The 13,416-nt window shown below is 52.6% G+C and overlaps 3 protein-coding genes across 5 annotated transcripts in view; 1 reads left to right on the forward strand and 2 right to left on the reverse strand.

Annotated features, from left to right (window-relative positions):
* Positions 1-1,084, reverse strand: part of ZNF496 (zinc finger protein 496) — a 31,222-nt gene extending 30,138 nt beyond the window's left edge. For all 3 annotated transcript variants that reach the window (XM_073011920.1, XM_007990049.3, XM_073011919.1), the window contains exon 1: positions 976-1,084. The gene's annotated coding sequence lies outside the window, so the exon portion shown is untranslated. The remainder of the gene's footprint in view (positions 1-975) is intronic.
* Positions 1-13,416, reverse strand: part of LOC140710301 (endogenous retrovirus group K member 8 Gag polyprotein-like) — a 393,717-nt gene that overhangs the window by 299,850 nt on the left and 80,451 nt on the right.
* Positions 388-5,198, forward strand: LOC140710174 (uncharacterized). The gene is made up of 2 exons (XM_073011410.1): positions 388-716; positions 795-5,198. Exons 1-2 carry the CDS (start codon positions 388-390, stop codon positions 1,459-1,461), a joined length of 996 nt encoding a protein of 331 aa, XP_072867511.1. The 3' UTR covers positions 1,462-5,198.

The raw sequence follows: 13,416 nt of genomic DNA on the forward strand, positions 1-13,416 counted from the left end.
AGAGTGGGTCCGTCACGGCACAGCTCAGCCCTCAAAGAACCCCTGGACACTGCAGCTGCCACACCCTCAAGGTGGGACTCAGGGGTCCCTACACCTCCCCGCTGGTGTGCAGACAACTAGCCGACACATACAGGGTGGCAAAAGAGACCAGCAACCAGTATACCTGGCTGGTGTTCATGACTCCCACTCTAGAACACTGACCCGTGAAAGGGCACATGGGGACACTCACAGTGCCCTTCTCTGCCATCAGGCCTCTGTGATCCTTAGGACCGGCAGTGCCTGCCACTCCTCCATCTGCAGGAGGTTGTCCAGCGTGGCCGCGCCTTAACCTCCAACAGTTCACAAGGGGGACTCGGGCCTCACTCCCATTTCACAGGAAGACAAGTGATGCCAGAAAAGCTACAAAACAACTCAGTGGTTCCAGAAACACCCACTGCTCTGAATCTCTTTGCTTTCCAAAGTAACCACACACACAGAAACGCATATGGGGGCCGTGGAGGCGTCGGGCTGGAGCATTACAGGGCTCCCCACCACCGGATTCCCTTCCAGGGCGGCTCCGGCATCTGGAGCCCGGGGTGGGCCCCGCCCGCCCTGCTCCGCGGCCCCCTGCGGCGCCCATCACACACCTGCAGCGCCCAGGACTACTCAGGTCCGCCCCCCCGAGCACCGGCGCCCACCCGGGCTGCCGCTCGGATCGTCTCCAACCAGACGGCCGCGTCCGTCTTTGTCACGGCGGCACCTGGCGCGTCGGAGGCTCGGAGGAGACGCCTGATGAATGAACTAACGTGAGCGAGGCGGAGGAGGGCCCCGCAGGGGCGGAGCGAGCTCCCAGCCGTTCGCGGAGGAGGGACCGAGCCGGATCGGCAGAAGGGGAAGGAGAAGGTCGCTGCGGGCCAGGGAAGGGGGAGCCCGCCCTCCGCGCCCTCGGTCTCCCTCACGCGCGTCTCCCGTCTCGCCGGCTCCGGGGCTCCTCACCTCACAGCCCGGAGCTCCCTCCCGGCGTCCGGCCGAAAGCCCTCCTGTGGCGGCGGAAGTCCAGGGCAGCCGTCCTCATCCTCCCAGCCCGCCCGGCCGGGCGTACTCGCTGAGGCGGCGTCTCCGCAGGCGCCCGGCTCCTTTCCCGGCCCGTCCAGACCGCGTCTCCCGATCATCCGGAACGCCACGGCTCGGCTCGGGGGCAAATGGAGGCGCCTGAAAAACAATGGTGTTGCTTTCTCCCCCGCCCGCACCTTCCTGAGCGCTGGGCTCTGGGCCGGGAGGCGGCGCCGCGGAGGCCGGGAGCGGGCCGAGGAGGGCGGGGCGGGGCCGGCCGCGGGAGCCGGGGTGCACTCACCGCCGCGGCTCGTCCCTGTTGGCGGGCGGCGCAGGCCTGGCCGCTGCCGGAGCCCGCCGGACGCCGAGGAAAGGAAAGGCCGGAGCCCTCCGGCTCCCTCCCCTGGGACACTTCCTGCTCCGCTCTAGGACCGGGGAGGTCTTCGCATCTCAGTGGTTCGCTCCCCCGCCCCCCGGCCGAGGTGTGCGCTGGGGGTGACATCCGACACCCCCGGCCCGCCCAGCTCCGCGCGCGCCTGGGCCTGGCTGCCGGGCCGGGGGCTTTGTGGGTCAGCCACGTCGCCGCGCCCGGTCCTCCCAGCGGGCCCGCCGGTCCGGAAAGTCAGCCCGGGGCTCTTTTCTCCGCTGTTCTCCTTCTCCGGCGCCCCCAGGACACGCGGGCCGGTGGACGCCCGGAACGGCAGACCGGGAGGCGCGGCTGGGATGGAAGCTGGAATTGGGGGTGCGGGATGGAGCGGAGGGAGGAGGCCCCGCGCGCCGTCGGCCGCCTCATTTCAGACGCCCCCTGCGAGCCCCCCGCCAGCCGAAGCCCGGGCCGCCCAGCCCCGCCCGTCGCTGCGGGACGCCAAAGGTAGCGCTCGCGCCCGCGCCTTCCGGGCCTGGCGCCCACGTGCGGAGTCCCCGCGTTAGGAAAGGCCGCGCACCCGGAGGCCACTGCGAGCCTCGGGACGACCGTGGGGAATGCGCAGGGGGTCTGCCGTGAGTCCTGGCCCTGAGTGGGGGTCCCGGGGCTCGCAGAAGTGAACACGGTTACCGCTGTGCGCAGTGGCGGAGGGAGAGATTGAGGGACTCTGACCCAAGGTCATGTGGCAGTGAGGGGCAAGCAGGAATGAGGGCCTCCGGACCCCACCCCGAGACAGGCCTGCTGGCCGCTACACTGTGCTGAATATAGCCCAAATTCTGACATGGGTCGTCCCCGGGGAGTGGTCATTTTTCAGGCTCCAGAGCTTGAGAGAAAGTGTGAACCCGGTCCCTGGGCAGGCCTGATTCCCATGGCCCCTTCTCCATCCGCTCTGCACCGAAATTGGATTCTCCCACGCACAGGAGAAGGCGGAGAAGGTTCTCCATCTTCCAAAGGGTAGCTACTGCCCATTGCTCCGATTTCCTTAGGATCTCCTTTCAAGGGCGAGCAGAAGGAAATCAGTTTCCCCAAAGAAAGTGGCCTGGCTGAGTAAGTGGGGACAAGGTGGTTGGACTGAGGCACAGGATCCTTCAGCGCTGTTACTCTTCTAATCCCGTGGCCCTGGGCACCACCACTTCCTCCTCTGAACTGCTGGAATAATCACTTCTGACTAGCAGAGTTACTGGGAGCCGCTGTTTGTCAATGTTCACATTCTGACTTTAGCAGGAGATGGACCAAGCGAAGGAGTGAAGCCCTTGTTTGTGAACAGTGATTGTTTCCCAGATGACAGCCAGATGCCCAGCAGGGCCACACAGATCTTAGCTGGAGCCTACAGGTGCAAGGAGGAGCCACCCCCTTTGACTTAACTGGACTGACATTTACAGGACTCATGTACAGCCTGCTCTCAGGAACACGAGCCAGGAACTGTGACATGGAGGAGAGGAAGTGGGAGGAACCCAGGGGTCATCAAAGTCTGGTCGGGCTTAGGTGCTTTGGCAAACATCCTAGTCTGTGGGTGCCACAGCTCCCAACCCTGTGACTGGCCCAGGAACTGGCTGTTGAGTGGGCATCTGTGTTCATAGCTCTGCCCCTTGCAACCCTAAAGCAGATAAAATGCAGGAGGCAGAAATGGCTGGCAGACAGTATCCAGTTAATCCCCACTACCCAATTCAGTTTCTTCCCCTGACCTGACACGTCCCTGCCCAGGTGTGCCTCTCACTGTTCACCTTTTGAGGCACAAAATGGGCTGTTTATGCTGCTTCTGCATTTAGCTCAAAACGGGGCTTAAGAGTCAAAGTTCTGGAGTCAGGCCCCTGGGTTAAATCCTGCCCCATCAATGCCTAGCCAGGTGACCTCAGGCCTACATAACCTTTCTGTGCCTCAGTTTCCTTATCCAGAAAACAGGGATGATGCTGTGTACCTCATTTGATGGTTGTGTGGGATCGAAGCTTCAGTCATTCAGCAAACCTATACCGAGTACCTCCTGTGCATTTATGAGTGCCAGGCAGCCTTCCAGGTGCTCAGGTAATCTGTGAACACAACTGGCTATTGGAGGAAGCAAAATCAGTAACATGACCTGCTCTCTTTGATCTGTGCTACAGAAAAAAAGGAAAGTGGAGAGAAAAGGAAAGGGAGAGGCATCAGGAAGTCAGGAGTGCTGGGGAGGGGCTGGTAACAGTCATGGTATTAAAGAGGAGGGCAGGCAGGCCATACTGTGAAGGTGGTATTTGAGATGAAGGAGTTGATCAGAGTCCCTGTTTCCCACATGGGGACCACCTTGACAGCAAAGGCCCTAAGGGGGAGTGGTGCACAGCAAGGTGGCGGGTGAACGAGAGGAGAGGGATGGTGTAGAGCTGGGTGGGGGCACAGGAGCCCGTGGGGAAGGTGTTTGCCGCTGGACGCAGTGGACGAGGTGGGGTTGTATCAGATGCCACGGGTGAAGCATCGGGAAGAGGACCCTGCATGTAAATCCTGCTCAAGGACCGCGCCATCATCATCCCAGCGTGTGCATGTATTCGGTTTGTATGAATATGATATTGCCAGTCGTATCTGTTTTTATGAAATGTTTGCTATGTGCCAATGATTCCATCCATGGGGAGACCATAGAAGAACGATCCAAGGAGCTGGGAGGGGAATCAAATAATAAATCAGCGATTCTGCAATATAACGCCATTGGTGATAGGTGTCATGAAAGAAATAGAACGTGGTAGGGAAGAGTGTGCAGAGGGCCTCTGTCAGGAGGTGACATTTGAGCGGAGAGCAGGTTGGGGGGGGCCCCTGAGCAGAGGAGTGTGGGAAGAGTATTCCAGCAAAGGAAACAGCGTGTGCTTGCTCAGCTGGGCAGAGGAACAGTGAGAGAATGGTGAGGCTGGAACCAGGTCACCGGATTTTATAGTCATTAGAGGGTTTCAAGTAGGAGTGTGGCCTATGGGAATCTTGATTTTATCAAGATCACTGTGCAGAACAGATGAAGCAGAGTCCCTGTTAGGAATCGCTGTAGAGATCCAGGCAGGAGATGCTTAGTTCCTGGAGTTCGCTGGTCGGGGCACAGCTGGTGAACAGTAGCCCAATCCAGGCTCTGTGTTGAAGGCATGCTGCTGGTGTTAGAGGAGTGAGGAACGGCTGTGACTGGGGCTGAAACTGGGTGACTGAATGGGCCCTCTAAAGATGGCAGATGCAAGGAAGCAGGTTTCTAGGAGGGGGCTGGGTTTGGGGTTGAGTTGGTGGATTTGGGACTTGCTGGTTTTCAGATGCTCGGGAGACAAGTGGGGATGACCCTCTGGGACAGAAAGCTGTGGCTGGAGGTGGAAATCTGGAGTCGCAGTGTGTAGCAGGAGTTGGGACAAGAGGATTGAGTGTGTTTTGAGAAGCAGCCCCAGGGAGGGCAGACCCTGTGAAATGCCAGCCCTGGACCCTGGGAGCCCAAGGGGTTAGTGGAAGAGAAGGGGAAGTAGGAGGAGGAAAGTGAGAGGGAGGACGAGGGCAAGAGAAGGGGGTAGGGAGAGCTGCTACCGCCTTGAGAGAGAAGGAAAATTGCAGGTTTGGAGCCCTGGAATCCAAGTGAGCATCTGTGTTTCAAGGAGAGAAAGAGGTCGGGGGATAAATCCAGCCCCAAGATCGAATCCAGTGAGCAAAGGACACTGCCTATTGAATCTGGTAGAGAGGCCCCTGAGCAAAGCAGACAGTGGAGGTCCTGGGCTAGGGTACTTTCTGGAGGAGAAGGGAGATGACAGAGTGGACACAGCCCCATGGAGAAAAATGGTCTCATCTTAAAGATGGGAGAAATTGCAGTGCATCGCCTGGAGGAGGGAGGGCTGGCGCCCAGGGCCCGTGGGGAGCCAGAAGGCAGGGAAGGCTGCGTCTGGACCCGAGGCAGGTCCACAGGATCTGGGCAGGGAGAGCCTGGGGCAGGCTTCTTCCAACTTTGTCAACATTCCAGTAAAATAAGGAGCGAGTGTGACATTTTATTTTATGAGCCAACTTGGCTAGCTGTGGTACTCAGTTTTTGTTCAAACACCAGTCTGGCTGTTTCTGTGAGGCTGTTTTTAAGATGTGATTAATATTAAATCTGTAGACTTGGAATGCAGCGGGTTACCCTCAATAGCATGGGCGGGCTTCGTCCAATCTGTCAAAGGCGGTAAGAGCAAAGACTAAGAGCAAAGACTGCAGTCTCCCGAGGAAGGAATTCCCCCTGCGGCGTGCCTTCCGACTTGCTATAGCCTCAGCTCTTTCTGGATCTGCAGCCTGCCCTGCAGCTTTTGGACTTGCAAGCCAATCAGTTCCTTAAAAGAAAACACTCTCTCTCTTATCTCTCTCTCTTGATCTCTGGCTCTATAACCCCCACCCCCTTCCCTCCCCCGACTCCACATGCTATTTGTTCTGTTTCTCTGGAGAACCCGGACTGCTTCACAGGGCCCTTAAGTGACAGGGAGAAAGAGGGGGTGAAATGTGAGAGCAGGGGGAAGAGGGTGTGAGATGGCCATCTTGCAGTGTGGAAAGGTGAATGGGCAATAGCAGAGGAAAATGTGAATTATGTATCACCTGGAAAGTGAAGTGTGCACAGGGAAATGTGATGTGTAACCTAAAGCCCAGTGCTTTGCAGGTGGGCAGCCATTCCACTGTGACATCAACCCCTGCAGAGGAGGTCGTCATTCCACATAATATGCTTGTAGACCGATGACAAATACAGGTGTGCAAATATGTGAAGCCCCATCACTGGACCAAGCGCACCTGCCTCCTCTGGGAGCTGTCAGAACCCACAGGCCCCAACCACAGCTTGTGTGGCTAACCAGGCACCAGGGATTTGCATGCTTTTTGCAGTGTGAGAAGCTCTGCTGTAAGCTGGGTATAGTAGATACTCAATAAACTGTGGCTTTAGGAACAGTCCTAGGAATAGTAGTGCTAGTTCTTACTGTGTTAGTCACAGACTTCTAGGGGGCACGGACAGCAAGGCATTAATCTGGTCCCTTATTATGGCCTGTGGAAAGGGGTCAGTGAGAAGCTGTTCAGCGAAACAGCTTTGTGTGATGACATTTTCTCACTATAGAGGCCTCCCAGCTGTCACAGAGGCCTGTTCATCTATTTTTTTTTCTTTTGTTGAAAGCAAAAACACTTTGAGATTTGCAGGTAGACTGACATAACCCACTCTCAGGGGCTCCAGTGAAAGTACCTCTGAAAATGGCCAAGTTGTCACTAAAGGGATGACATCTTTTTCCTTGAAATCAGCATTGGATGCTACAGTCAAGAAAATAAAACAAAGACCCCAAACATTGGTATTTGGGGGGAGCTATTCTTGAGCATTGGGTTGTTCATGCTTATTCAGCCAGACCATCAGGGACGAGCTTGTGCCTCGACAAATTCAGATTTGCTGAAAGGATCAGATTTATTGTCTTGATGCAGTGAACGGGGGCGGGGGCGGGGGGCACATTCAGAGGAGGCTTGATACCGGGAGAAGTATTTTTGCAAGGCTTGGCTCCAGATGGTGGGGGGAGGGGGAGGGGAGGAGGAGGATGTCAGGTGTGATATAAGTATGGGAGTAAGTCTCCCTTGTGAGATCTGTAGCAACCACTCCCAAGTGGCCGCAGCAATTACAGTCCGAGAATGATATGAAATTACAGGATTTATGATGCTCCAAGGTCCTGGAGAGGGCGGCACCGCATGCGTGCAGAGGCCGTGTTGGAGGAGAGCTAAGGGCCCAGGCAGTGCAGGTGGAGGGTTGAGAAAGAGAACCTGTGGGCGGGTACCTGTGTCGGGGGGTCAGCGTGGGGCACACAAGCAGAAGGTATGAGGGGATTTTACTGGTGCATTGGAATGTCACTGGGTCACAGTCATGGGAAGGAAAGAAGGGGACCTGGAGGCGGAGACCAGGCTTATCACACCAGTGTGCCTAGTTGCTTGGGGGACTCACTGCCTGTGTGTGATGTTGAGGCCTCACGGAAGTATGAAGTTTTAATAATGGATAATGTGTCAGGGAAGTGGGAGTCTTATCTGCACTGGTTGTTGTTTAGAGGTGGGCTCAGGATAAGTAGGGGTTCACTGAGGGTGATGGGCTGTCAGGAGGCAAGGATGCCTTAGTCATTGCGTTCCCCGAGTCATAAATGAGTTTAGCAAGTGGGTCTAGGGTGTTCTTGGTTAGAAAGCAGGAGTCCGTCTGTAAGTGGGCATTGTGGCGTTTCAAAGCTTCGGCAAGACCTTGGGGAAAACCATGTGTCCTGTGAATGCATGGTGGGTTACTCTTTCTCTTTAGTCTGATGAAAGGCAGGGCTGCCTGTTCTCTTTCCTCAGTGCTTGCAGATCTTGCAGATTTTCTCACGTTTGCTCCTGGAGAGGTTTTGTTTTGTTTTGTTTTTGTTATTGTTGTTGTTTTGAGATGGAGTCTCGCTCTGTCGTTAGGCTGGAGTGCAGTGGTGCCATCTCGGCTCGCTGCAACCTCCGCCTCCTGGGTTCAAGTGATTCTCCTGCCTCAGCCTTCTGAGTAGCTGGGATTACAGGCACCCACCACGCCTGGCTAATTTTTGTATTTTTTAGTAGAGACAGGGTATCACCATGTTGGTCAGGCTGGTCTGGAACTCCTGACCTCGTGATCCGCCTGCCTCAGCCTCCCAAAGTGCTGGAATTACAGGCATGAGCCACCGCATCCAGCCTGGAGAGGTTTTGACTCTCTTAGGAGGGAAACACCCTGATTGTTACAGTTCTGCAGATGTTTCCATGAATGTGAGTTTGATCTTTTGTGATTGTCTTTGCTGTCTGCTCCTTAAACGGGTTGAATCCCAGCATCCTGGAATTTCAGGAGAGAAACTGATGTTCAGAGAAAGAGGATAGTGGGACCCAGTGTTACAGGGGTATGTGTGTGTGTCTGAATGAGGGAGGGGTGGGGAAGTAGACTTTGTACAGAATATGTTCGGCATTTGCTAGGTATATTATCTGCATTGTATTGCTTAATTCTCACCACCATCCCAGGAAGTTGGAGCCCTGAGTAGAGTTTGGACTCTGCCTTCCAGAAAAGAAGGGTTTGCTGCAGGCCTCAAATGGTGTGATTGGTTCTTGGGCGAGTAAATGCAGACCCTCGGTATTGTAGGACAGTGTTTCAGTCGATCTAGTAAAGGAGGAAAACATCCTTACTCACAGTTATGGAATTTTATGTCCAGCTATTCCTTGTATGCCATGTCACTTAGGAAAATTTAAAAAGTATCTAGCTGGGCATGGTGGCTCATGCATGCCTGTAATCCCAGCACTTTGAGAGACCAAGGCAGGAGGATCACTTGAGTCTAGAAGTTTGAGACCAGTCTAAGCAACATAGCAAGAACCCATCTCTGCAAAAAATTCAAAAATTAGCTGGGCAGAGTGACATACACTTGTAGTCCCAGCTACTCGGGAGACCGAAGCAGGAAGATTGCTTGAGCCAAGGAGTTGAGCTATGATTGTGCCACTGCACTCCAGCCTAGGCAACAGAGCGAGACCCTGTCTCAAACAAAACAAGTAACTATCAATTCTCTTCAGCTTCTTGCCACCTTACTCTTTCCATAGCAATTTCTGAAATTCAAGTCATCGCTGACAACGTTGCATTTCTCTCCTCACATCTAGTATTTGCCAATTGATAAAAAGTCTGGGAGCCTCAATGCATCTTAGATTTATTTTTTTCTGTGCAATTCCACTTAGAAACCCTAACCCATATCCTGATTTCACCTCATAGCGCAGACTTCATCCTGGATCCCACACTCTGTTATGTGTCCTGATTCCAGACCTCATCCTGGATCCCACATACTGATGTGTGTCCTGATTCCATTGCATAGCAGAGACCTGATTCCATTGCACAGCAGAGACCTCATCCTGGATCCCAGACCCTGTTGTGTGTCCTGATTTCACCTTATAGCACAGACCTCATCCTGGATTCCACACCCTGATGTGTGTCCTGATTCCAGCTCAGAGCACAGACCTCATCCTGGACCCCACACCCTGATATGTGTCCTGATTCCAGCTCAGAGCACAGACCTCATCCTGGACCCCACACCCTGATATGTGTCCTGATTCCAGCTCAGAGCACAGACCTCATCCTGGACCCCACACCCTGATATGTGTCCTGATTCCAGCTCAGAGCACAGACCTCATCCTGGACCCCATACCCTGATATGTGTCCTGATTCCAGCTCAGAGCACAGACCTCATCCTGGACCCCACACCCTGATATGTGTCCTGATTCCAGCTCAGAGCACAGACTTCTTCCTGACCTCAGCATCTCTCTCCAGCCTGCTCACTAAGGTGCAGTTTAAGCCATGCTGTCCCTACCCTGGGTATTTTCCTTCTGTCAGACCCACGTACAGGCAAATTCTATTTCTGCCCCCTTGCTATGTGTGTTGCTTAAGTGGTGGGAAGTGATGGGTTAATATTTCCATTCATAAACTGTTGATACACCTGGTCCAAATGGATAGAACAAAATCTGGCACTTAAATACCCAGCGCAGAGTTTGAGATACTTAGCAGGTTCTTGCTCGTCACAGTCCTTCTTCCTCCATTAGCTGCATATAAACTTTTAAACTTTATAGTGTTTGACATTTCTCATTTTAGTGTGTCTTAATCTGCCCTTCTGCCATTGAACACTATAATAATTAATTTTCGGTGTCAGCTTGACCGGGCTAAGGGATGACCTGATAGCTGGTGAAACAATAACTCCAGGTCTGTCTGTGAGGGTGTTTCCCAAAGAGACTGGCATTTGAATCAGACTGAGTAATGAAGATTTGCCCTCACTGATGTGGGCCGGCATTATCCAATCTGTTGAATGCCCAGAGAGAGTGAAAAGGCAGATGAAGGAGGAATTCTCTTTTCTTCTTGAGCTGGAGCACCCACTTTCTCCTGGCCTTAGACACTGGGGCTCCAGGTTCTTGCAGCTTCATACTCTGACAGTGGTCCCCCAGTTTCTTAGGCCTTCAGCCTCGGACCGAGAGTTATACCAATAGCTTCCCTGTTTCTCCAGCCTGCAGATTGCATATCATAAGGCTTCTCAGTCTCTATAATCATCCAAGCCAGTTTCCATAATGAATGAATACCATCTTCATCTGTCTGTTTCAATCTGTATCCTGCTGGTTCTGTTTCTCTGAAGAACCCTAATGCAGATGCCACCTGCCTGTTATTTGTGCTCCCACATGAAGTATTCTGAATTCCTCTCAACCTCCAAACATTCCAAGTACTTTCTCTAAGTCTTTTATTTTATTTATTTATTTCTCTGAGACAGGATCTCTGTTGCCTAGGCTGGAGTGCAGTGGCACAGTCACAGCTCACTGTAGCCTCTACATCCTGGACTCAAGCAGTCCTCCCACCTCAGCCTCTCAAGTAGCTGGGACTACAGGCATGTGCCACCGTGCCCTGCTAAACTGTTAAATTTTTTGTAGAGGCAGTCTCACTATGTTGCTCAGGTTGGTCTCGAACTCTTGGGCTCAAGGCATCCTCTCACCTTGGCCTCTCAAAGTCTTGGGATTACAGGTATGAGCCACCATGCCAGGCCACTAAATCTTATAAGCATAGCATGATCTGTTGCAGGAATTCTTCAGCACTCTGTAGCTACTGTTTGTTGTTGTTTTTTTTTAACTTTGCTAGTCTTCTTCAGTCCCCGTTCCTTCAGGCCCAGTTCACTGCATGTGCAAATAGGGGTAGCAGGGAGAGTCCTTGGGTAAAATTGTGTCTCCTAACAAGGTTTATGTCCTAACTTTTGGTTCCTGAAAATGTGAATTAATTTGGAAACAGAATATTTGCAGATGTAATCAAGTTAAGATGATACTGAATAAAGGTCATCGTGAGTTAGAGTAGGCCCAACATCCAATGACAGGTGTCCCTATAAGGCCATGTGAGATGATAGAGACGGAGACTGGAGAGATGTGTACAAGGTCAGGAGCACCACAGATGGCTGTCATTCACCAGAGTCTAGGAGAAGCCAAGGAGGGAGCCATTTTCAGAGCCTTTGGAGACAGCATGGCCCTGCAGATGCCTTGATTTCTGACTCTGTTGTCTCAGGCCACTCAGTTTATGGCAATCATGACAGCAGCCCTGGGAAACAAACAGAGGCTTGTACCCACCCACCCTCTGACACCCACGGACTTGACCGACAGTCTTAGGAAACTTGCTGCCATCCTATATGCTTGTTTTATAATGATTGTTACCACAGACTGTACACATTAAATATTTGTGCTTGTTTTATAATGTTACCAGATGGTTCATATTAAATATAAACAAATCTGAAATGCTGCATTGAGACTTGAAACTTGTCACCTTCAGCTTTACCCACCAACACTTTTTTTTTTTTGAAATGGAGTCTCACTCTGTCACCCAGGCTGGAGTGCAGTGGCGCGATCTTGGCTCACTGCATCCTCTGCCTGCCGGGTTCGAGCGATTCCCCTGCCTCAGCCTCCTGAGTAGCTGGGACTATAGGTGCCTGCCACCACGCCCGGCTAATTTTTTGTATTTTTGGTAGATACAGGGGTTTCACCGTGCTGGTCAGGCTGGTCTCAAACTCCTCACCTTGTGATCCGCCCACCTCAGCCTCCCAAAGTGTTGGGATTACAGGCGTGAGCCACCGTGCCTGGCCCACTTTTTTTTTTTTTCTTTTTGAAACGAGGTCTTGCCACATTGCCCAGGCAATCTTGAACTCCTAGGCCCACATGATTTTCCCAAGTAGCCAGGATTATAGGCACACACCCCCATGACCAGCTTTTCCCCTGCCTTTTAGTTCCCACACCTCACTGGTTAAAATTTACAATGTCCCCCAACTCCGATCCATCAGCTCTTTTGAATTCTGGTTGCCTTTTGTTGAGTTGTCTCCTGGAATATCGAGATAATTGCCAACAGACCTTAGGGCCTTTATTTCTTTCCCTCTGAGTTAATTCAACTTGGCATTTACTGGGTATCAAATCAGACAGCAGCCTCACTCAAGCGTGAGCAAGTGGGGCTTATTCTGGATGACCTGGAAACCGCACGGGTGCAATCGGAAGATGAAATAAGTGAGACTGACAGTAATGCAAAGAGGTGGGCGGCCACCTCCCAGGGAGAGGAACAAAATGCCTCCCTCGTAAGTCTCCCCTCCCACCACCAAGACAGTGTAGCAGCCAAGGGAACTGCCCTCTGAAGGTTTGCTGAAAAATCAACTGACAAAATTCAGATGAATAGGAGAAAAGGCATACAGATTTATTCTATCATAGTTCTAAATGACTCAGAAGCCTTTAGAATGAAGACCAAAAGACACAAGGAAAAACCGTCTATTTTTTTATTTTTATTTTTCGAGATGGAGTCTCGCTCTGTCGCCCAGGCTGGATTGCAATAGCACGATCTCGGCTCACTGCAGCCTCCACCTCACGGGTTCAAGCGATTCTCCTGCCGCAGCCTCCTGAGTAGCTGGGATTACAGGCACGCACCACCATGCCCAGCTGATTTTTGTATTTTTAGTAGAGATGAGGGTTTCACCATGTTGGTCAGGCTGGTCTTGAACTCCTAACCTGTTGATCTGCCTGCCTCAGCCTCCCAAAGTGCTGGGATTACAGGCGAGAGCCACCATGCCCGGTGGAAAACTGTCTGTTTTTATGCTGAGGTTCAACAAAGTGTAGATAGCAGCGCAGAGAAATGAATGGGGAAAAGGGCATGATCTAAGGCTAATAGGCCGAGTGGGGAAACCCAGCAGGGCATCTGCTTAGATTCTTCCTGGCTTTCCCGTGCAGCATTTCTTCTGGCTACGGGGCAGGCCCTCTGTGGGATGGTGGCGGGGGTCTTATGACCTACAGTCCAAAAAGGTAGGTCAGATTATTTATTTATGGTCAGTTTTTATACAGAAAGGTGGGGGGAAGTTAGATTAATATTTTTAGGTATAATGGCTGGCTTTAGGGAAAAGGGATTCTGGTTTCACTTTGGAGAAGAATTCTAGTTTCTATTATTGGCCTCAGGGAAAAATGAGGGGCCAGAGACAGGAAGGCAGGAGAAGGTCTGA

Source organism: Chlorocebus sabaeus, chromosome 25 (genome assembly GCF_047675955.1).
Source record: "Chlorocebus sabaeus isolate Y175 chromosome 25, mChlSab1.0.hap1, whole genome shotgun sequence".
Taxonomy (NCBI): Eukaryota; Metazoa; Chordata; class Mammalia; order Primates; family Cercopithecidae; genus Chlorocebus; species Chlorocebus sabaeus.

Excerpts from the sequence above, each read along its gene's own strand:
- LOC140710174 (XM_073011410.1), top strand. The coding sequence starts at position 388 with ATGCCAGAAAAGCTACAAAACAACTCAGTGGTTCCAGAAACACCCACT. Across the intron at positions 717-794 it reads GTCTCCAACCAGACGGCCGC|GCGGAGGAGGGCCCCGCAGG; the intron begins GTCCGTCTTTGT and ends AACGTGAGCGAG.